This window comes from Otolemur garnettii, unplaced genomic scaffold, assembly GCF_000181295.1.
Source record: "Otolemur garnettii isolate 467f Iridium unplaced genomic scaffold, OtoGar3 scaffold00119, whole genome shotgun sequence".
NCBI lineage: Eukaryota > Metazoa > Chordata > Mammalia > Primates > Galagidae > Otolemur > Otolemur garnettii.
Genome location: NW_003852514.1, coordinates 4,610,236 through 4,634,073, shown reverse-complemented (window position 1 = coordinate 4,634,073; position 23,838 = coordinate 4,610,236). Strand labels below are relative to the sequence as shown.

At 43.9% G+C, this 23,838-nt stretch overlaps 1 protein-coding gene across 2 annotated transcripts in view; it reads right to left on the bottom strand.

The window, feature by feature from the left end:
- The window catches only part of HECW1 (HECT, C2 and WW domain containing E3 ubiquitin protein ligase 1), a 419,352-nt gene that overhangs the window by 284,483 nt on the left and 111,031 nt on the right, over positions 1–23,838 (bottom strand). For both annotated transcript variants that reach the window (XM_003797550.2, XM_012809965.1), the window contains one exon: positions 13,935–13,992. In XM_003797550.2, the coding sequence (XP_003797598.1) occupies positions 13,935–13,961 (27 nt within the window). In that variant the 5' untranslated portion in view covers positions 13,962–13,992. The remainder of the gene's footprint in view (positions 1–13,934; positions 13,993–23,838) is intronic.

The following is a 23,838-nucleotide window of genomic DNA, read 5'->3' as shown; positions in this document are numbered from 1 at the left end:
AATAAAAAAATAATCTGCATTTGTCCTACAATGAAAAGTCTAGCTCCTTTCTCTTCCTTGGTCTCTCTGTTCCACCTACCTTGACACCCTTTAATTTTTCCACGTGACATGTTTTCTCTTGCCACAGAGGCTTTGTGTGAACCTGGAACATGTTCTTTTCCCTTCGGATCTCAGATTAGCTAGCATTTTTCTTAAGAAAGCCTGACTTGACCCTCTGGGTCATGCACTGTTATTAGTCCTCAGAGCATGACAGTATTTTTCTTCACAGATTCTTTCTCAGTTGAAGAAGGCTTTCCATTGCCTTTCAACTTTCATTGTTCTGGTAAGAAGTCAGTCATCACTTGTTCTATGTATAATGTGGCATTTTTTTCCTGTGGTTGTTTTTGTGATATTTTATCTTTTGTTTTCAGAAGTTTGCAATGTGGCTAAGTATGGTCTTCTTTATATTTCTAACTACTTAGAATTCACTGAGATTGTTAAATCTGTAGATTGATAGTTTCTCATCATATCAGAAAAAAATTAGCTGTTATTTCTTTAAATATGTTTTCTGGCCCATTTTTGCTTACTTTTCATTCTGGGATTGCAACTACTTGTAGTTTAGACCACTTGAAGGGTTACTGATGATCTTTAGAGTATTTTTAAATATTTCTTTCTCTGTGCTTTACTTTGAATAATTTCTATTAACCTGTCTTCAAGTTCATTGATACTTTTCATTCAGTTTCTATTCTACTATTAAGTCCATTCAATACATTATTTATTTCTGATGTTTTATTTTTAACTCTAGAATTTCTGTTTGGTTCTTTTTGATGGTTTCTATTTCTCTGCAAAGTTTCCATATCTATTTGTCCATTCTGGCCATAATTTTCTGAAGATATTTGAACATATTTACAATAGATGTTTAAAAATATTTCTCCACTAGTTCAAATATCTGGTTTATTTCTGGGCCTGGTTTTGATAGTAATTTTTCTATTGGTTTATCACATTTTCTTGCTTCATTGAATGTTTTATAATGTTAGAAATTATATATTGGAAATTATTTATAGAAGAACAATGTAAAATATACTATCATTTATTTTGTTTTCTTAAAGAATGCTAACATTTTCCTGTAACTGGAGGCTAAGGTAAAGACATGACCACGCATATTTTACTAAGAGTTGAGTTTGTTAAAAACCAGGCTGTACCTCTCACTGCTATATGTGCGAATTTTCTGTCTCAGCTTTCATCCTGCAGGAGCCATTCCCCACTTTCAGCAATTTAAGTGATGCCCTGCTCAAAAAATTTGTCTCTGTTAGCTCCAACACATAAAAGTATGTCTCTTTTTGCTGCCCAGTTATGCGAGGACCAATAACAACTCTATGATGAGCATAGGCAGTTTAACAAGTAAATTTTCAATTGATGCTATTTTCATCTTTCTGCCAGATCAAGTGGAGCATTTCTAGCTTTCCTGGGACAATACATCAAAAAGAGTCTGAATCTGTCCTTGTTGTCTATCTCCCCATTTAACTATACTAGCTTAGTTCAATTTTGGAAACATTCCTGACAAAGGTCTACCCATAAACAAAGTCTATAATTAGTTCCATAATCCAGTATCTATATGTCCCTGAGTCTTATTATTGGCATGTTACACTAGAAAAAACATGGAATTTGAAGTTAAACTAACCTGGGTTTGAATGCTAGCTCCCTGACTTTTTATATGTATGACTCTAGCATCTTACTAAACTTTCTGAGCTTTGTTTTTGTTATAAAATATAGTAGTATATAATATTGTATAAATATAGTATAAAATATAGTATAAAATATAGTAGTAATAGACAGTATTTGATTCATAGGATTGTGAGGATTAACTAGCATTTAATAATTAATGAGCCCTTAATGAAAACCTGTCATGATCCAGGAATGCAATAAGTGCTTCACCCATGGTATTTCCCTTAATGCTGACACAATTCTTTGCAGTGAGTTCTACTATTACTATTATTATTTTCATTTGCATATGAATAAATTAAAGAAGCAAATAAATTAGAGAAGCAAAAGTTATTTGCCCCAAGCCATATAAGTTATCAATGGTGAAACATGAATACACATCTAAAAAATCTGAGACCAGAGCCTGTAGACTTTATTCACTGTGCTAAAATTTCTAGTACTTATTTCCCCTCAGTAAAATATGTTTATTACTAGTAATTGTTATTAAAATTAATAATGCAAATAAGTAAGTCCCCACCAAGTTTGCTTGATTGATATGATTGTGTTCTGTTTTGGTTTCTTTACCTCCTCTCCACTGGAAGTTTTCTACCATCCGAGGTAGAAAATATGTCCTTAACTCCATGCCTCTTTCTTTGGACCCTAAAAGTGCCTTGCTTATGTCAGACCTCTCACTTTAAAGGCAGAATGCTGTTCTAGATTAGTGATTTTCAGGGTGTACATAAGGGATAACGAGTTGTACCTGATAGATCAAAAAACTTATTATATAAATACTGTTTCTAAATCCCTCTCTTACCATATATGAAATACTCAGTGAGGACCTGTAGCAAAAAAATCAGATCAATTTTATTTAGCCGAATGTTTCCCAAACTCACTTGAACTCAGAGCCCTTTTATGAACAATTACTAATATCTCACTTTAGGATGTTAACACATATGATGTATTTGTGTGAATATTTGATTGCCACTTGTTCATTTGGGTAGCCCCGCAGCACTTAGTAGAATGATCTGTTAAGATTCCCACAATGAATGAATGATGGAAAGAAGAGTGAATATCTAATGATAATCATTGTAACACTGTTAATTCTGGAACAAGAAGAGGATAGGCACTTTTTCTTTTTGCTACTTGATTTCTGTATCAATATTTTAAATGTTTAGCTCTCAGGTTGATATTAAGTCTTACTTGGCATAAATGGAACCAAATAAATGATTCTCAATACATACACTTCTATCTTTGGGGATGTGGGTTGGGGAAGGGGAAGCCATATGTAGAGAATGGGGGACCAAGAACAGACAGTTCTGTTCCAGGAAATAGTTCTTTTAGTGCATTAGCTTTTATTTAACTTGTCACTCCCTTGGGTGCACATTAGGCTAATGTGTTATTTATTAATTATCCCAATATTTCATCATGAGATTATTAATCAGGATAAAATTACTTTGGTGTTCATCTTTTACTCTACTAAGTTTTTACTTGGCCCGAATGGTAGCTCTTCCTTTTTACACTGCTCAGTAAAATCTTTAATACAAACATAGCTTTATGACTGTATACTAATTTTTCACTTTTACTATTTGGGACAGTTTGATAAAGCAAGTAGTTAATCATTATTCTTTTCATGGAGGGCCTACTGTGGACCTAGAGTATGCAGTAATTCAAAGAGCGAATGGCCCTAGAAAAAAGCCAAAATTTACCTGTCTAATAATAGAAGGTGGTGTGCCACACAATGAGCAGGACACTTGAAATATTAAAAAGACAGTTTTAGAAATGATAAGGATTAGTTCATTTTATTTTTCATAACTCTTCATATTAAATAATGAGGTTAGATTTTCTTGGAAGCAGATGACATTACTCTTTACAATAAGGAAAAGATATCCTTTCTCTCACCTAATTAGCTATAACTCACATTTCAGTTCTTTGACGCCAGTCCAAGTAAAGTCTTCCCTTACCCCATGTATTGAGCTGTCTTCTTTTCCTTCATAAAACCTATATTGGGGATGATTTGAGTGACTTTTCTCCCTCATTCAACTGGAAGCCTGACAAGTCAGGGCTGGCTTCATCTGCCATGTCATCCCTGGCACCTGGCACACTGCCTCCCCTGCAGTAGCCATTCCATAAATATTTTTAAATGAATAATATATGTTGTATAATATGCATTTGTTGAATAAGTCTTATTTTATGCAATGGTAACTAAAGTTATCAAAACAAGGTAATAATAGTACTTAGCTCCCCAGTTGTTTTTATTTCAAACTCTTTTGCTTGAAAGCAAGATTCCAGATAAGGCATCGGTATAGGTGGGTTAGTGCTTTAAATCACACTGGGTATAAATGGTAAGCTTTCAGTTCTTCTAATTCTTTTTTTTTTTTGAGACAGAATCTCAAGCTGTCACCCTGGGTAGAGTGCCATGGCATAGAGCTCACAGCAACCAACAACCTCAAACTCTTGGGCTTAAACGATTCTCTTGCTTCAGCTTCCCAAGTAGCTAGGACTATAGGTGCCTACCACAACACCTGGCTATTTTTTGATTATAGTTGTCATTGTTGTTTGGCTGGCCTAGGCTGGATTTAAACCCACCAGCTCTGGTGTACATGGCTGGTGCCCTAGCCACTGAGCTATAGGTACCGAGCCAGTTCCCCTAATTCTTAAATAACATAGACTTGGGGCTCTAATTTATTGTATTAATGGACTAGAACATTGTGTTTCTTCTTCTAAACTTGTCAATGTACTTTTTCATACTGGAGCACAGTAAAAAAAAAAAAAAAAAAAAAATGGAGGCAAAGTCCAGTGGTTTATGAAGGTAATCCTGGCACTGTGGGAGGCCAAGGTGGGTGGATCTCCTGACCTCAGGAATTCGGGACCAGCCTGAGCAAGAGTGAGACCTGGTCTGTACTAAAAGTAGCCTGTTGTACCAGCTACTTGGGAGACTGAGACAAAAGGGTTGCTTGAACCCAGGAGTTGAGGTTGTTGTGAGCACTGTGACACTACTGAACTCTATCCAGGTGACAGAGTGAGATTCTGTCTCAAAAAAAAAAAAAAAAAAAATTAAAAAAAGGAGAGTGGATTACTGAACTAAGTATACAGTAGGCTACTGCACAACCCCCAGAGGAATGACTGAGTGACCCCAAGTCAACAAAGGAAATGTGACAGTGAGGGGTGAACCGTGCTGGTGAACACTTGAAAGAATAATTAAACACTCTTCTTCTGGTGACCCTGCTGGAGAGAGGCTTAGATAGGTGACACTTACAGGTGGTTCTGTGGTTTTCAAGAAAGTAGACAGTGGCTGTCTTCCTGGGTGTTAGGACTAGTGCCAGAGAGACGGGAGGTGAAAATTCGTCTGAGGTGGGGCTGAGAAGAAATTCCTGGCTCCTCACAAACTTTCTCATGCTATGATCCAGGGGAGCTGAAGGGCTGAACCTCTACTGAGGAAAAACAACAGTGGGGAAGGGGCAGGGTGGTTTGGGGAGGCTCCTGCGAGTACATCAATAGATGGTATATTAACTTAAGTTTCGACATGTGCACTTTCTAGCACAAACTCCTTGACATAACTTACCAGTAAGAGTGCTTACTGGTCTACTGTGTCAGATATTATCAGGAGGGCTGGGGAGTGGAAAGATGCCACTTGGCATTATTTCATAAAGCTAATTACTAGGGAAACTCATGAAAATTGCAAATACAAGTGCTACAGTATAGGGTTAGTGGACCGTGTCATATCTGCTTTTCCCTAATGCTTGCCCACATTATGCTAATTTTAGTTAAGGGAGCTTCATTATTTTGCTCTCAGTGGTAGTTGATTCTCCAGTAACAAAAGAGATCTAATGCATTCTGTCTTCCCAGGTTTGAAAGGCCTAAAGATAAGGCTAAATTGGAGCCTGACTCAGGAAACAAAGATGCTTCTGAGGCTATTGTTAACCTAATCTGGGAAGATTAATTAGCAATCAATCAAGGAGATTTATTTGGAAAATCCCCCCCATTATGAGTTTTGGTAGAAAGACCAGCAGTCAGAATAGACTCCAAAGACCCAAACCCTGTTCTAGGTTGTTTGGTGCTCAGCTTTAAGCAAGCCCCTCATGTCTCTAAGTCCGTTTCCCCAGCTACCAAATGAAGGTGAGTTCATGTCCTATCTCTGCACTTCTCTTAAGGACACAGAGAATGACAAAGGATATGGTGTACATGACAGCACATTGGAAATTGCCAAGCACTCCGAAATTACCAAAAAAATACAAGTCATAATTATTAAAAGGGTAAAATCAAACCTGGTGCAGAGCTACCAGCAGCCACAATAAAATAACCTGATGCATTCTGACAATTTATGTTTGTGAGCTTCTAAATAGACCCATATATATATATATATATATATAAAGTAAAGTTCATATTTGAGAAAAGAGGAGGTTAGATTTGAGCTTCTCGAAAGGGTATGTAAATGGAGCTTGTCTCATAGTCATCACCATCCCCACTGGTACCGACAGTCGAGCAGTGACTGTGGGGCAGGCATGTGGCAGGCCCTTTCCCTTTGTTCTAGGTCCCCCAGTGACCCCCAAACTCGGCTGGGCATCAAAATGACTTCAGGATTTTTTTTCTATGCAGACTCTTGGGTCTTCCCAGAAAGTTACTGAGCCAGGATCTCTATCGGCAAATCCCACGCAACTTAAAATCTTATTTCCAGGCTCTAGTCTTATGGATAACTGGGCCAAGTAGCTTCCCTAAGGTTAAACAGCTGAAGCAAAGCTGAACTATGACCCAGGCTGGCTGCAGGACTCCTGTGTCAGCTCCTAACCACTTTTTCATCTTGCCTGACTGGCAATTAACAGACTATTTAATTTAACAAATGTCATTTATTAGCTTTAATTGTTTTTTCCACATCCAACATCCACTGTTAAAATACATTGCAGGATTACTTTCTCCCTAATGACTGTTTAGGTGTTTATGATGAATGCCTTACCTCCCCAAACACAGTATTTTATACTCTGGCCAACTGCTAGCAACATGGTCTATAGCATTTCTTTATAGCCAGATAATGTCACAACCAAAGATTAAGATCATGGGTGGTGCCTGTGGCTCAAGGAGTAGGGCACTGGCCCCATACACAGGGGTGGTGGGTTCAAGCCTGCCCCGGCCAAAAATGGAAAAAAAAAAAAAAAAAGATTAAGATCACAAAGTGCAGGCTTGGTGCCTGTGGCTCAAGTGGCTAAGGCACCAGCCACATACACCTAAGGTGGAGAGTTTGAATCCAGCCTGGACCCACCAAACAACAATGACGGCTGCAACCAAAAAAACATAGCCAGGCATTGTGGCAGGCACCTGTGGTCCCAGCTCCTTGGGAGGCTGAGGCAGGAGACTCGCTTAAGCCCAGGAATTGGAGGTTGCTGTGAGCTGTGATGTCACAGTACCCTACCCAGGGGGACAGCTTGAGGCTCTGTCTCAAAAAAAAAAAAAAAAAGATCACAAGTGCATAGCTGTGTGTGTTTGACCGAGATGCAGAAATGAAAAGAAGGGCCTGGGTACAGAGGCAGTGGTTTCCTAACTTAATGCCTGCATGGATTTCCTGGAAATGTTATGAAAATGCAGGGCTGGATCCCATATTTCTGGAATGGGCTCCCAGGTGATGCTAATACCACCAGTTCTTGGGTAAAGGCACGTGTGGCTCTTGGCAGCTCTCAGAGGAACACGCACAGGCCCCAGGATTGAGGCTGGATGGCCTGTGGCTGACATGGATACTGACTGGAGCATAAGGCTGTGGTGAACACTCAGAGGTGAGCTTCTGAAATGAAGAAAAACCCCCGCAGCAAGGGGAAGGCTTTGCCCAGCAAAGCATCTATTACCTATTATGGAGCAGGGAAAGGTGAGTAGCAGTCTAAGTCAAAAGTACACTTCACCACTAAAGAGAGGCCTTGCAAGCATATGATCATGACAGTGATGCACATTTGGAAGATGCTGGATGTTAAGTCAAGGGAATGAATTCTAGGCTGACATTCGTTGAAGCAGCTGAGACAGGAGGATGACAGGGACATTCTCAGGAGATGAGTCCAAGATCCTGTGGAAAGTACCCAGAGGAGAATGAGAGGTGGCTCAACCAACAATGCCACTTGCCTCTGCTGTGGTCTTCCCCCTGCCTGTCAGGGGATGGCACTATACACTGAAAAGCCACATGCAAATAGATGGTAATTGGAGCAAAGTAAAGTGTGCTTTGGCTAATTCCATTTGGGGAAGAAAGAGTATAAAAAGGGCCTTCCGGGTAGAGTTGTTGAAATAACCAGAGAACGGGCTTGAGTAATCAGGCAGGAGTGTAACAAACCTGTAACTCTGAGAGCATCTCAGCTATGTAGACCTCAGACTGAAATGAGTAAAAATAAACGAAGTTGGATGCATCTGCCACTAGTCCTCTGTCCCACTAGGCTAGGTGAAAGCAACCTGGGACTGCAAAAGAACAGGTCTCATTCTTTGACCAGATGACTTCTGGGACTCAGCCTGAGACTGTAAGGGCTTGGCTCTTTAACAGCCCTTTGCCACCAAAGTGAGGCAAACCTCCATAACATGACTAGGACACAAAGCTGAAACAGAAAGCATCCACAGTGCCTGTCCAAAAGGGAAGGTTGCCAACACTAGAGGCATTGCTGTTCTCAGAGAGGAAATAAGTGCATAGGGCTGACATCAGAACACCCTGAAACGTGGGCTGCCTTCAGAGGCCAGCAGAGAGGTGGGCTAAGTAGAAACTGTGAAAGGAGTTGAGGCCTCTGACCCAACAGGGGCCTCCTCCCTCAGCTCTACAGCCACACAAAAGATGGGCCCAGGGCTGCAAGAGATTTTGATATTTTTCAAGAGAAGCTAAGATTCTGCATTTTTATATAAAATTGTCTGCTTTTTAACGAAGTTACCAACAAAATAAAATCTTAAAAAATAAAATAAACAAAACACTGGTAGCCAACCAAAATGACCTCACAAGGGAGCAGAGTCAATGACCTCTGGGCTATATTTTTATGCAAGTTCAGAGAGTCGAGATGGGTTTGTAGAGACCATACCCAGAAGTGGGGGATGCAAGGCAGAGCAGCACCCTCCTCACCCAGCCTCTCTTCTTACTACTTCCTGGTGCCTCATGTTCTATGCTGATTTGAGTTTTTCATTTTGACACCCTCTTTCTTCCCCATCCAGAATAAAGCCCCCATAAGGGCAGGGACCTGCTTGTTAACGGCTATATCCCCAGCCCATAGCAGGTGCTCAATAACTCGCTGTCAAGTGAAAAAAGAATGACTGGTCCCTGCCTCCACCTCAAACACCCAAGCTAGGCTGAGCTTATGCCCCCGGGTCCTTCTTCCAGCGTTTTAGGTCGAATTCCTACTAGTTATGAGGTTTCTTTGGGCCAGAATGGCCCAGGATAATCTCCCTTCAAGCATTTGAATAAGAATAAAATACTCCCAGACTACTTTTACTTTGCACTTCTGGGCATATTTTTTTTTTCTTCATAAAACAAACAAAAAAATCTGCAAGAAGGGAAAGAAAATACCCATCCACCCATGGCATACATTCAGCCGTGATCATGAAAATACTGATTTATTGTTTGAAATCATGTAAAGCAAAAACCTGCATTAAGAAAGCACAGCTAAGCAAACAGACCCAGGCCCCAGATCTGCTGATGTGTAGTGCTGTCCTGAGCCTGCGGCGGAACATTAGCAAAGCCACCTTCTCCAAGAACTCTGCACCATGCAAATGGGCATGAGGGGAAAAAACACTACTAGGAAACTTCTAGTTCTTGCTGAAAAAGAAAATTTTAGCTCTAAATCCAGCACTCTAGCAAGAGAGAGGCATCTGCGGCTGCATTTAAAGCTGGTACTCCTTTGCTTGCACCAAATCACTCAGTATACAGCACTTAAAATAAACAAAGCTCAAAACACTCGGCCACACATGCATGCTTTTTGCCACATGCTATCTGAAGAAAATAGCTATGCCGCGTGCATGCCCTAGTTTAAGCCAAGCCTGGAACACCACACAGAGTCTCCTGCCTCCACCCGTCTCCTTTTCTAGACAGAAATACATTTCCCTTTAATGTAGAAGTGAGAAAGAAATATGTTTAAAAGACAGTCCAGGCCCTTTATAAAAGCACTTACTTTGAAAGAACAGGACCAATTATGTATTCAAAACAAGAGCACCTTCTCAAAGGGCAGGCTCAGAAGTTGCTCAGGGACCGGGCCCTGGTTCTGCTGGGCATGGTTAGCGGGAAGGCCACGGCCTGCCTGGTGGGGTCCTCCAGGGGTGCTGCGTCAGGATGACGCTCCGGAACAGTTACTGGGACAGGCTGTAAGCAAGTCAGCAGGACAGTTTTATTTCTGTGCTGAGATTGCTGCTTCCTGCTGGGAAAACACTGACGGCAGAGTTAACACCCAGGTATCAGGCAGCAGCCAGGGCTCTCGGGTGACTCTGGGGGAGGTGGGGCGGGATGGTGCCCAGCACCTGCAGTCCCTGAAGGAGACTTACTCAGGCTATTGGTCTCCTGGTAGCTCCTTGACTCTGCCAAGGGGATGACTCAGCTCACCCATGGCAGTGGCCAGGGCACCCAATTTATCTCCTCAAGTCCAGGAAAGCTTTCTAGGCAGTGGCTGGAGAAGAGTTGTGGGGAGGCCGGGTGGTCCTAACCGGGTGGGGTCTGGAGCTCACAGCTCACACACAGGGAGGCTCACTACCTGTCACTCTAGGAGTTACTGGGGGTCAGGACCTGGGAACCAAACACTAGGAGGGGATGGAGGGGACCCAGGAGGAGGAACAGGAGGAGGAAAGCATTCAGCCTTTCAGCTGAGGCCCCGAGTCAGTAAGCGCAGGGAATTAATCATGCTGTGATTTTCAGCTGGTGTCAGGATCACAAATTGGGGAGTTAGTTTAAAGGCTTCTGATCACTTTATCAATTTATGTCTTGATGAACTCTAACCCAAAGACAAAGCTGAGATATGGTGGGTGTTTCACGAGGCTGGCCAAGGGCTCTAGATAGGAGACATGGTAGTGTGAGGTGAAGTGTGGGAAGCCTTGGGATCATTTCGGTTTGGGTGATTTAGGCAGGAACACAGAGGTTCAGAAGCCATAGATGTCCTTCACTGTGCAGAGTTTGGGGCCAAGGGGAATAAAGTGAAAAGACCCATTCTGTGTCAGCAGAGGGGTGTGCAGGCACAAGCAGACATGAAGCTGATGCAGCCCTGGGCATCACATGAGTCTTGCTGCTGCTGGGTGACCTTCAGTGCCACATAACCTCTCTGGGCTTCACTTTCTACCTGAGAAGATTTTAAGATCCCTCCAATCTCAGTCCCTATTCTTCCAAGTGCTACCACCTAACATAGTCCCTAAACACAAGAAATCAAACAAGCCAAGGTTTTCTCCCCATGTTTTCTTCCTCCTTCAACCTAAGGCACTGAAATCCTGCAAAGAACCACACCTCGGCATCAACTCCCATCTCCAGCTGTTGCTGGACAAATGTTGACAAGGCCAGAGAAAGTGAGTTTCTAAAGCCTTTGGAGAGTGTGGCTGACTGCCTCCACATCCCATTTAAGGGATGGCTGCACAGCTCCCATCCCCATTTAAGGAAAGACTTCCAGCTTCCAGCCACCACATCCTTTAGGTACACCCCTCCATTTGGAGGGTGCTCATGGTCTCAGGGCGCCCTTCTTGAGACTAAACTGGTGGGGGTGGGTCTCTGAACAGGCAGTCCTTGCTCCCGAGGGCCCAGTGGCCTGCACAATTAATTATCTTCCTCCCTCTTGTTTTCACAGGCGTCTCGTGCCCCTCTGGCCGTCCCAGGGACCCCCACACGCAGAGATGCGTGACATTGTCGAATGGAAGCTCTAACATTTGGGAGTTCTTCCTCCACAAAGGAAAAACAGGCAGGCTTTAGAAAACTGTATTTGGGCAAAGAGATGCTTGTCTTTGTGGCATAAGGACCTGCCACACCTATTTCGACTCTCTTTTCACACACAGAGAGGGTCAGTTCCAATCAGATTTAGCCAGGGGCTCTCAACCAGGGGAGCATATCAGAATCACCCCAGAGGTTTATTCTAGGTCCCCAGGTTGCACATGTGTAGTGGAACTTGCTGGTCTGAGATGTACCCCTAGGTGAGAACCAGTGGTTGTAGCATGAAATTCTCCCTTTGTTTGGCCCTTTTCTAGAGATGAATCTTCATCCTGCTGAGGTTCATTCCAGAAGCTGAAAAGTACACGTACATTAAGTGGTCTCTTAAATGATCCTTAGTTTATTGCCAGTAATTCTGCAGACTCATTTCAGAGCATGGTGAAGCAGAAACATTATAGGCAGGTGTAGGAAACCTTGGGATCATTCTCAATGTTAAAGATTTAAGCAAAGGCATAGATTTCGGGGGGGGGGGCGCTTCATAGATTTCCATTCTCATGTAGGGTTGTGGCAAGACGTTTTGCATTTGCCTTCCATGGAAACTAGAAATAAGGTTGTTATATCTTGTCTTTTAGGCGTCCGGTGTGGGGGTGCAAGAGGCTGAAGTCACACTCACATCAGCTGGGATCCCAGTCCTGTCTCTCGTGTCACTGGGTGAGAGCTCATGCACATAAATGTCAAGGGAACATTCAGCCATCATGTTTCCTGCACCATGGAATACTCTCCCCCGAGGTGATCTGCACGCACACTGAGCTTTGCTGTTCAGTTCTGGGAGTTTCATTTCTAGGCAAAGCTTGCATCTGAAGACTCTATGAGGTGAGATTCTCAAGGACTGAGAAGCCCTAATTTCTTAAGGACTACTGGTCTTGGAAAGAAGAAAGGAGGAACATTCTGCCTGAATGTGAAATGCACCTAAAAGGAACTACTTCAATTTGAAAACGACTTCTCCCTGTGTTTTTACAGCCAGAGAGAAAACACAGAGGTCCCAGGGGGAATGTGAGGAGATTGGAATGCTATCAAAACTTTCTTAGTAAAAGTTAAGCCTTCCCTTAAGGGGGACAACTGGAGGGTAGAATAGCAGAATGAACTAGAAAAAAAGCATCTGCTGAGCTCTGATGTGTGACAGTGTTACAGAAGCAGCTCCTGAGAGCAGCAAAACCAACAGGGGTGCTTAATGAGAAAAGGATTTAAAGTTCGTGCCCCCCTGCTGAGACCATCCCTGGACATCTGCACCCCTGGAGGAAGCGCTAACTTAATGCTTCCTGACTCCAACACTTCATATGCTCATTCTTTAAGTACATTACTCAGAACTTACTAACTAGGGAAGCTGCCGTCTGCATGAGCTGGCGGCAGGGCCCCGAGGCAGAGAAGTCACCTGTGTACTGAGTGTGGCCTTGCCCTCCTGCCTGCTGACAGCACCTAGACACACACTCACCATCTTGGGGCTTCGCTGTCTTTCCTGAGAGGCCTTTGCAAGGACAAGCTGAATATGCGTGTGGATATGCTTAGTGAATTTGAAAAGTGTTGTTTATGTTTTAAATGAAAGCCTCCTGAAGGACTGGCTGAGTGTGTACAGGGCCCCGGGGTGGAGACTTCAGCTCAGGCAGGCAGACCTCAGTTCGAATCACTGCTCCCACTTACCTCTGGGGAGACTTTGGAGCAGCTACTCAACCTTTTCTGACCCATACATCAAACAGGGACAATGACAGTACCTACCTCTCAGGAGAGGGGCTCCCGTGGGAGAAGCATTCAACATAGTGCCCAATAAATGTTAACTGTGATTACTGTAAGCCAGGACTGTCACCAACCATTGTAAAACCGTGAAACAGAGGAAGGAGAGGACTTGGCAGGAAATCTGAGGGGGCTGGTAGAAAGCTCATCCAGGGAAAGCCACCCCGCTGTAAGAGGCCTGTTCTAATGAACCAGCAGCCTCCCAGAGGACTGGCCCCACTCTGAGGCAGGAGGAGAAACCATCGATCTTGTCTCAAGGCATATTTCCATACGTCTATATTAACTGGAAGGTAATTACCCATGGCCCAGCAGAGCTTCAGCTGTAACTTTGGAATTACCATCATAGAATGTTTGTTTCCAGGTACAAATTCACTTGTGACAACTGTACAATCACATCACACAGGAGAGACTTGACATGCAAAGAACATCATCTCAAAATGGAGCACAGTCGGATTCTGGGGTAGATGCAGGTGGTGGGGAAGGGTGGGTGATGGGTCTCAAATATCTGGGCCACACAAGATAATTCCTGGGCTGGGCAACGCTCTGGGCTGAGGAACATTCCATTATGAGTGGAGAGGGTTTATAATGGAATGACATGGATGGTTTCTTATAATCAGAAAAGCACACTGACCTTCACACTACACAGGTGCAGCAGCATAATGACCCACCACGTGTACGCGCATCAATTCCTGGGGAAGAGTCCAACGAGGTTAACTTAGTGTGTATCCCAAGCAAACAGAATCAGTGACATTACCCCCACAAAGAACATTGTTCCCCCACCCCCACCAGGATGTCAGGCTTTGGAAAGGAAAATTTGCACCAGGCTCACACTCATTTCGAAAAAGTAGATAAAGAGTAGCAAGTAATGTGATTTTGCACCATAAATAGTTTAATTTGAATGTGAAAATTTAACTTGTAAGTAGTAGGAATCATGGCCTCAGAATTTTTTTTTTCTTTTTCCTTTTTAAGAAATAAGAATTTGGTGTGGCAGGTCTGGGAGAGAAGGGAAATTCTGCTCTGCCAACCATCTGAGAAAACCACCTAAGATACACTCCACTCATAAGATCCCCTCAACCACAAAGGACGAGGATCTACGATGAAACTCCTGGAAAGATCACAATGCCTTGTTCATTTGGACGTTTACTCAGACGGGAAAGACATGAGGGAATGGCATCTCCTGATGTGTGTTGTCCAGAGGAGTCTTTATTGTCACCAAAAGGCAATCAACTGGGCTTCACTGGTCACACTGCTGGCACTTTAGTCAACAACTACCATGTCCTCAGCATAGAGGACTTGAACAGCAAGGTGCCTGGTACAGGAAAATTGCCAATGGCATCTATCTGGGCCCTCTGAACTTGGGTATTGTTTTGCTTCATGAATCTTTATTCTGATTGTATAACCTCATCTTCCTCTGAAATTAAAGTTGCCATGAAAGTAATCAATATGGCCTTATTCCAGAAAAAAGCAGTATATGATGTCAGCATTCCCAAAGCCCAGTGCAACCCGAAGCTTTGCTGACAAATGAATTTATGTAAGGAACAAGTAGCAAGCTTGCATTCTGGGTGCACAGATTATGTTCTCAGAGCTGGCTGAAATAGACCTGAGTGGGAAGGAGCAAGACAATTCAACACCCATGTGCTAAGATCCCTCTCTGAGTCCAAAACTGAGCTGGGAGCTCCTGGACTTCTTAGCAGTGGTGGACACAGGACAGCATCCCAGCCCCTCTCCCTGCCTTGCCCACTGGTTTCCCAGCTGCTTCTGAGGCCACCCGCTCTGCTCCCTCTGTGGGCCCCTCTGCCTTTGCCTTTTTCATGGTGGAGGTCCTCAGATGCTCAGATATTCACACTAGGGGACGGTGTCCCTGCCCATGGTCTCAACTACCATCTGAACATTGACACCTCCCAAATTTCTGTGATCATTCAGAGTGCTCATCTGAAGTCCAAAGCCAGTCCTCATGCACAGAGACATCTCACTTCCACCCCAACACGGGGCAAGATCACTTGGGATCTCCTTAAGCCTGACCTTCTCTGCAGAAGCCCAGCCTCAGTCATGGTGCCTGTGCCTACCAGAGCTCCCTGTCAGGAACCTGGGAATCCTGCTCAATTCCTTTCTCCCTGAGACCATCGTTATCATTGGAGTTCATTGGCTCCTAACCTCTTAACGGTTCTAGAATCCACCTGCTTCTTGTCATTTCTACCTCCCCTATCATGGTTCAAGTGTCTCCTACTCAACTCCGTTGGATCCTAACTAGTCTCCCTTGCCCCCACACTTGCCCCAAATACTTTATCTACAATGGATGGAATGCTTTATTTAAAAAGAGCAGAAAAAAGGTGAAACCTGGTCATGGCTTCCTTGTTCTAGTGGTTCCATGCTTCCTTTAGGCTAAATACCAGTTTGATACTTATTGCAGACAGACTTGCAAAATGGATCTGGCGCTATCTCCTTCCCCACCTCCCAGTGGCCTCCCTCCTCCCCACCGATGACACTAGGGCTCCTCCGGGAATCTTACAGTCTGCAGAGGCACTCGCCTGTCCCTTCCTTGGAGACTTCAGCATGCTGTTCCCTCTGTGCTCCCTCCACCCCCAACAGAGATGCCACATATAGGGCCCTGTAGTTGTGACAATTTTAAACATAATTCTAAGGAACTACTTATGTCATTATTTGTTTGATGTCTGTCTTGTAAAACCGACTCTAAATTCTCTGGCGGCAGAGGGCCGTCATCCTTGGCACTTAGCACAGAGCCTGGAACAAGGACGCACTCACTATGTTCAATGAGACGTTGATGAGTGATCAGGACTGTCTAAGTCCTTGAGGAACTCAGTCTAGACTTCAGAAGATATAAAAGAAGACATTTGTTGCATCTATCCTAAGGCAAGTATTGATCTAATTAACCCCCCCCCCCACACACACACAAACACACACACACAGACACACACACACAGTAAGCAGAAGAGACAAAAAAAGACCATTCAAATTAGACATTAGCTATTTAGTACTTAGCTTGGGGGATTCTGGTGTATTTCACTTATAGTTTACTATAATTGTTTTTATAACTTATTAATTATTTAGCTGCAAAACTTGACTCTGGGGAAAAAAAAAAGAAATGAAAGCACAAGTGGAGACTTTCCAAAGAAAGTAAGTGGGGATGGTAAAGGCTCAGCTCTAGCTCCTGGAAGCTCTCAGCACCCTACCAAGCAGGACCCAGATGGAACCCTCTTCCAGCAGGAATAAACTGGAGCCCAAGGAGATTATGGAATCTGATGGGAACCAAGTGACCTGTCCACATGAAAGCCACTGGATAAGAGCTTCTGCTCCCTGCTCTCAGCTTGTCTCTGGCTTTGCAGGTCCGCACAGGTCCTCATATCTGTCATCTGGCCTGATCACAGTGAGTGAGCACAGACATTTCAAGTGGAGGAATCCCCAACAAGAAGTGACAACGGACAGTGTTAGGGGTCAACATAGTTTCACTTTGTAAGCAACCTGAGGTTGGATAACTCTTCCTTCACAGGCACAGTTATATGTAGTACACAGCTATATCCAGTTCCTCTGCTGGTCCCAAGTGGCTGTGATCTTGGGAAACCACTCTTTAAGCCCAGTGCACAGGACAGCTGGAAGTCACAAAGGCAGGGTGCCTCTGCAGACCCTTGCGGAACAGCGACAGGAGAACAGTGCAGGACAGGAGGCTCTGCATGAGGCCTCTCCTCCTTAGGCCTTGGCTGTCACACCCTGGGTCAGCCCTGTGAACCCTTGGCATCCTCTCTAGAGCCCTATGAATCAGCCATCAGACCTGGCTTGTCACTATTGTCAATGACATGGGGTATTAATGCCGCCTCTATGGCCTGATGCTCTGCTGTTGCTGCTAGGTTACCTGGGGAGAGTCATGGTTCTAAAAAACCCAGTAAATCAGAGAAGAGACGATGCCTGGGCCAATGTTGATCTGCCCCTTCCCAAGTGAGCTAAGTCCAGCATTAGCCTTTAGATAGCATGGCGACATCGGGTGTTTTTGGTTTTAATTGTTTTGCTCCCCTCCTCTTTCATGCAGTCTGCCATCTGTTAAAGGGAGAATTTTTTTTTCCTTTTCTCTCTGGTTTATTGTAACCTGTGGACTCAATACTGTTATTTTTTTTTTATTTCTTATAGCATAACTGTGTACATTAATGCAATCATGGGGTACAGTGTGCTGTTTTCATATACATTTTGAAATACTCTCATCAAACTGGTTAACATAACCTTCATGTCATTTTCTTAGTTATTGAGTTAAAATGCTCATACTCTGTTTTTAGAAAGATTCACTTGTACCCTTGTAAGATTAACCATAGAGGTGACCCCACCAATCTCCCTCCCTCCCCCCATCTACCCCCCTCATCTCCTCTTTCCCACCCCCTTCCCATATTCTAAGGCTATAATTAGGTTATGACGTTCCTATAAAAGCTATGAATTAGTTTCAAAGTAGGGCTGTGTACATTGGATACGTTTTCTTCCATTGAGATACTTTGCTAAGAAGAACATTTTCTAATTCCATCCATATAAACATGAAGGAGGTAAAGTTTCCATCTTTCTTTAGGGCTGCATAGTATTCCATGGTGTACATATACTACAATTTATTGATCTATTCTTGGGTCGATGGGCATTTGGGTTTCTTCCATGTCCTAGCGATTATGAATTGGGCTGCAATAAACATTCTGATACAAATATCTTTGTTGTAATTAGACTTTTGGTCTTCTGGCTATATACCTAATTAAAGGGAGAATTTTTGAGGAAGAGATCAAGATTAGGCATGGGTGGAATATATAAAAGCTAGCAATATAAAAGATGACAGAATTGAAAAACTTTTTTCCTAATTACAGAAACAATGCAACAATGCATATTTGGTTTTAAAAAGCCAAACCATACAGACAACAAACAATATGATGAAAAGTCACTCGCCTCCCACCCCCAAAGAGAGCCAGAGGGCCTGGTTTGGGGTGAATTTTTCTTTCCTAAGTGGTGGTTTGAGGGAAACCCAGCCAAGGTGCTGTTTCCTCGTCGAGTTAGAACTTGTCCTTGAAGGGCCACTGGCCTGTAAGTGGGCATGGTGGCAAAGAAGCCCTGGAGTGGCTGGTTCTCAAAGGGGGATTATAATATTTAAAAAGCATTTATACTGAAATTAGGTGGGTAGATCCAATATCCCCAGAAAGCCAGTTGGCTAGTGCAGTTGTTGGTCCCAAAAGGCTATAATTTTGACTATCAATTATTTTAAGTTGTCCTAAGTAGTGATAATTAACATTTAGGACCTGTTCAGTTCCAGCAGACGATGTCAAGTTGCAGAGATAGTTACAGATATACAGTCTCTATTTCAGTGACCCCCTCATCCTCAAGGAGGTTTAATGCCCTTCTCTTGCTCTGATACAAAGCCTGTAGCCTTGTTTCACTGCCTCATATATATTTGCTGACGGCTGACCAACTGGATACACGGATGCAGGAATATCCCCCAAGCCCGATACCTTACACGTGGGTAATTCCAAATACATCACACCAGAGCCCCTTGGAAGGACAAATTAAACTCAGTTGTATAAGATGTGAATTAAGTTTTTTAAAACTTTCTTCTTCTTAGAGACCAGAATATTACATTTGTAATTTAATAAAAACTACTCTTGTTGTGAGATCCCAAGAACTCCTGATGGTTTACAAGCTATTTCCTAGCTCACGTGTTCACCAGCCAGCATGGGGCACACTCACACCTGATCTTATATATGTAATGCACTAGAAAGGTTGGGTCTTGCATTAGAAGTCCTGGTTTCAACTTTGTGACTGTGACTCCATCACTATTATTTACGGTCTGACTGGTTTTGTTTTGTTCCAATCTATTTTCTTTCAGTCCCTTCTCTTGGTCCCATTACAATTTTCAGGAGATATAAAAACTACTATCACAGAACTTTATGACATTAGCATCACTGAATTCATTTCCTAGGACGAGATTTCTCTGTGATCCAATACCTAACAGCATCATTTCGTGTCGGCACTGACTACAATGCCTTCCAAGGCTCAAGCATCTCCACTCCTATGGACCTTTTCTCTTGAATTAAAAAACAAACAAACAAAAAGGCTTTGACAAATGGGCCAGGTTTTTCTTGAAGAGCATGAACTTAGTGACATAACCAGTGGGTTATTCCTTTTCCTTTTTATTTTTATTTTATTTATTTATTTTGAGATGGTCTTACTATGTTACCCTCGGTAGAGTGCTTATGGCATCACAGCTCACAGCAACCTCAAATTCCTGGGGTTAAGTGATTCTCTTGCCTTAGGCTCCCAAGTAGCTGGAACTATAGGTGCCTGTCACAATGCCTGGCTATTTTTTTGTTGCAGTTGTCATTGTTGCTTTGCTGGCCTGGGCAGGGTTCAAATCCACCAGCTCTGGTGTATGTGGCTGGTGCTGTAACCACTGTGCTAAGGGCACCGAGCCAGGTTATTCCTTTTAAAAACTATTTATTTTACTCACATATTTTTAATTTTCATTCATTTGTATATGTCTCCAATTCTCCAGCATATTCATGACAAAACAATGACACACTGGGGGGAAATAAATAAGACTTGACTTGAAACTTTCAGATTCCATAAACTTCCTGTTTGACATTTTCTTCCCAGCCCGAAGGATCCATCCTTGCTCTAAGAAATATTGGTTCCAAAGATGACCTGTTTGTCCTTAGAGGGATGGTTCCAAGTGCCTGACCAGTGGCATCTATATGCTCCCCACCCCAAAATCTCTGACTCCAAGCACCAACAGCTGGGCCCAGAGTTGAGGCAGTGAGGATAGAGGACAGGCCAGCTCCCAGGCAGCACCCAGTCTGGGCCAGTGTCGTGACATGAGCTCGGAGCCCCCACACCAGTCTGTCCTTCCCAGCGCTGTGCTGTTGCAGCCCAGCCCAGGGTATTGGCTTTTCCCCCTCACCTTCTCGTTCCATCCCGAGTACGTCTGTGATGGAGAAACACTCATAACAGAACTCTGCACTTGAGTAACTTCACAACAAAGCTGTCTTCTAAGAATAATAGCTGATCTCTGTGTGTTTTCATTAAAAACAGATTTCAGTGACAGATTATCAAAACATTTTCATTGTACACCAAGCAATAGGATGAGGCAGAATTATGCAAAACATACGGGCTTCACTCTGCCCTCAGCAAGCAGCAGCCTGCTCCCACTGGCCTCGGCATCTCATTTAACTTTGCCATCACAGATGTGCACACAGAATGAGTCCTACTCAGTGCCTTTTCAGGCTCCCAGACCTGTAAACTGCCTTTCTGCCTTTATTTTTAAAATCTGTCACCAGTTATCTTTGAGGGCTGGGATCTTCTCAGGGAGTTGGAGAGGTATTACACAGCAAAGCGGGCTTGGGGTCGTCCAACATTTCCTAACTATTTCCCACACACCTGGCGTCGTCTGGGGCATTAGAAACGCAGCAGTGGTTTCCAGCGTGTCTGTTGTTCTCTGTGTGCCGGGCCCTGTTGTAGCGCATTACATGTGCTGATGCTCACAGCAATCTGGCAGGCACTGTTACTGTCTACATTTCACAGATGAGGAGACTGAGGCATGGAGAGACTCTGTAACATGCTCAAGGTCACGTAAATAGTAAGGAGCAGGGGCAGAGCCAGTGCCCGGCGCTCAGCAGAGTAGCTGGACATGGTCCCTCCCCCCTAGGAGCCACATTCTGACAGGGACACGTGGAGCACATGAGCTGAACACACACAGGAGGTTAGAACATTGCATTTAAGAGCTACATGGGGCTCCAGGCAGTTTAATAATTTAAAATTTATTTTGGTCAGAAATCCCTTTACGATCCTGGTGGCAACGTCCCTTCTCCCCAGAATCTCTGCAGCACCAGCTTCCCATTAGGCAGAGTCGTACTTTTCCGTTTCCTTCCCCCACCCCTTAGTTTTCGCTTCACATTTAGTCTTTTCTGTCTGGAATGTATTTTTGTATACATTTGTTTTTATTATCTGTTTCATTTTATATTCTGAATTACATAATAAGTACTAAATTGTGGCTGGCCATGGTGGCTCATGCCTGAAATGCTAGTGATCTAGGAGTCTGAGGGCGGAGGATTGCTTGAGTTCAGGAGTTCGAGACCGGCCTGAGCAAGAGTGAGACCCCATCTCAACTAAAAATAGAAAAATTAGCTGGGCACTGTGGTGGGTACCTGTAGTTCCAGCTGCTCGAGAACCTGAGGCCGAAGGATTGCTTGAACTCAGGAGTTCGAGGGAGGCTAATGCTGTGGTATTCTAGCCGAGGCCAACAGAGTGAGACTAAGTCTTGAAAGGAAAGGAAGGAAGGGAAGGAGGGAGAGAGGAAGGGAGGAAGGAAGACAGGAAAGCATTAAATTTCTTATAAACTCATGTCCATCACAGGACTTGACTTCTATTGCTCTTTCTATTCATAGACTAACATGTAAAGTTTTTGTTTTTTTTTGAGACAGAGTCTCACTATGTCACCCTGGGAAGAGTGCAGTGGCGTCACAGCTCACAGAACCTCAAGCTCTTGGGCTTAAGCGATTCTCTTGCCTTAGCCTTCCAAGTAGCTGGGAGTACAGGTGCCCACCACAACACCCGGCTGTTTTGTTGTTGTTGCAGTTGTCATTTTTGTTTAGCAGGCCCTGGCCAGGTTTGAACCCGCCAGCTCCAGTGAATGTGGCTGGCGCCATAACTGTTCTACAGGCACTGAACAGCCATGTAAAGTTTTTTTTTTTTAATTGAATGGTAACTATGTACATTAATGCACTTCTGGGGTACAGTGTAGGGTTTTCACACACAATCCGAAACACTTCCATCAAACCATGTAAAGCTTTAATGCTTGCATTTGTGTGTCTGTAGACAGACGATAGCATACAAACCTATTTATTATATGTTTATAATATATATTGGGTAACACAAGTACCTCCTTCATTAATTTTTGGAATGAGTTTTCCTAGCTTTGCCTGCATTCTTGTTTGTCTAGAAGCTTGCTGTGGGCTGGGGAGTGTGCTGTGCCTGGGAAGGAGCCACCAGCACCCACAGATGCCAGAAGAACCCAATACTTAGACTCACTGGCCATGTCCCAGAACAGAAAAAACCCCATGGGTCTTGTTAGTGGGATTAAATCAAACTGACAAGTGAATATCAGAAGTTTTAGACATTAAGTATCCCATCCAGTTGCATGATCTGTTTTCCCACTTATTAAATACCATTTCAATTTTTAAAATTAATTTTAATAGCTTTCTTCACATAGGTCACACAAAGTAGGCTTTGTAGCCCATATTTTTTTCTCTTTTTCTAAGTAGGCAAAATGTTTTTAAAAATTATCACAGGTGTAGGCTAAGGATGACTTTCTTATTATTCTGCATTTTTTAACAATAACAACCCACTGTTCCCTTCTCTCATCTTTCGAACCTTTTGATCAGCCTAGCCTTGCCCTCAATCAAGTGTTAACGTTATATGTCCACCTGTTTCCTGGCCTGGGGTTCCTGCATTGAGGGCAGCCCCTCTAAGGGGCACTAAGTCCCCTTCCCCTGCAGTCATCCATTCTCTGTGGTGTTTGTTCACCCCAGTAAGGAGCCTGGGGTGGGCCCCACCTCCTTTTGCAGAGTTCTGGGCACAGAGCTCTGGGTCCCTTGAATGTGGCTCTGACAGTTCCGGGTCAGGACTGTCCTGAACCTGGAGGCCCCTGATCTCACTGCAGGTAACTAGTGGGGTCGATACTTGGGTATGGACCATGGGTGTGGCAGGGGATTGGCCTGATCTGTTGGCAATTAGCTAATCTGAGGCAAAGAGATTAGGTGGGGAGGCCTGCATAGGGCCCTAGATCATCATAAAGTGTGACCCATCTGGGTTTGTAAGTTTTTCCCTCATTTGCTGTACACGTATTTCCTTCGAGGGCCTTGGGGTGGGAGTGTGGGTCTCATTCATACACACCCTGAGCAATTGTTTGCTGAGGGCCCACTGTACACCAGGGGCCATGGACTGGGCGTGGCTGGTGAGCAGCACAGACTGCAAGACCTGGCTGTGGAGCCTACGACTGAGGGGAGACAGCAAGCCAAACCACAGTAAAAATGTGAAATGCACATGTCAGTGGGAAATTTTAGAAGCAGCAGCAATGAGAAGTGAAACGCTCCACGTGGGTAGGAGAGGACACTTTTCCTTGGTCTCTGGGGAAAGCTTCAAAAACAAGGAGACTCTGAGTAAAGACCCAAAGAAAGAAAAGGAGGTTTCTGTGTGTGTGCACGGAAAGGGTGTCCACGCCAAGGGGACAGCAAGAGCAAGGGTCCTAGGTGGGAGCACCCCGGGGTTTCCTCAGAAGCAGCAGAGGCCAGTGTGGCCCCAGCCAAGGGAGGAGCGGCGAGTAGAGGGAAGTCAAGTCGGAGGTAGAGTGAGGGGTGGATGGCGGCCGGCTTCTAGCTCACTGGAAGGATGCTGGCGCTCACAGTTGCAAGGCTCTGAGTGGGGAAGTGACAAAATCTGATTGGCACCGAACAGGAGCTCTCTGGCTGCTGCCATCAGAACACTCTGGGCGGGGGTGGGGTGGGGGTGGG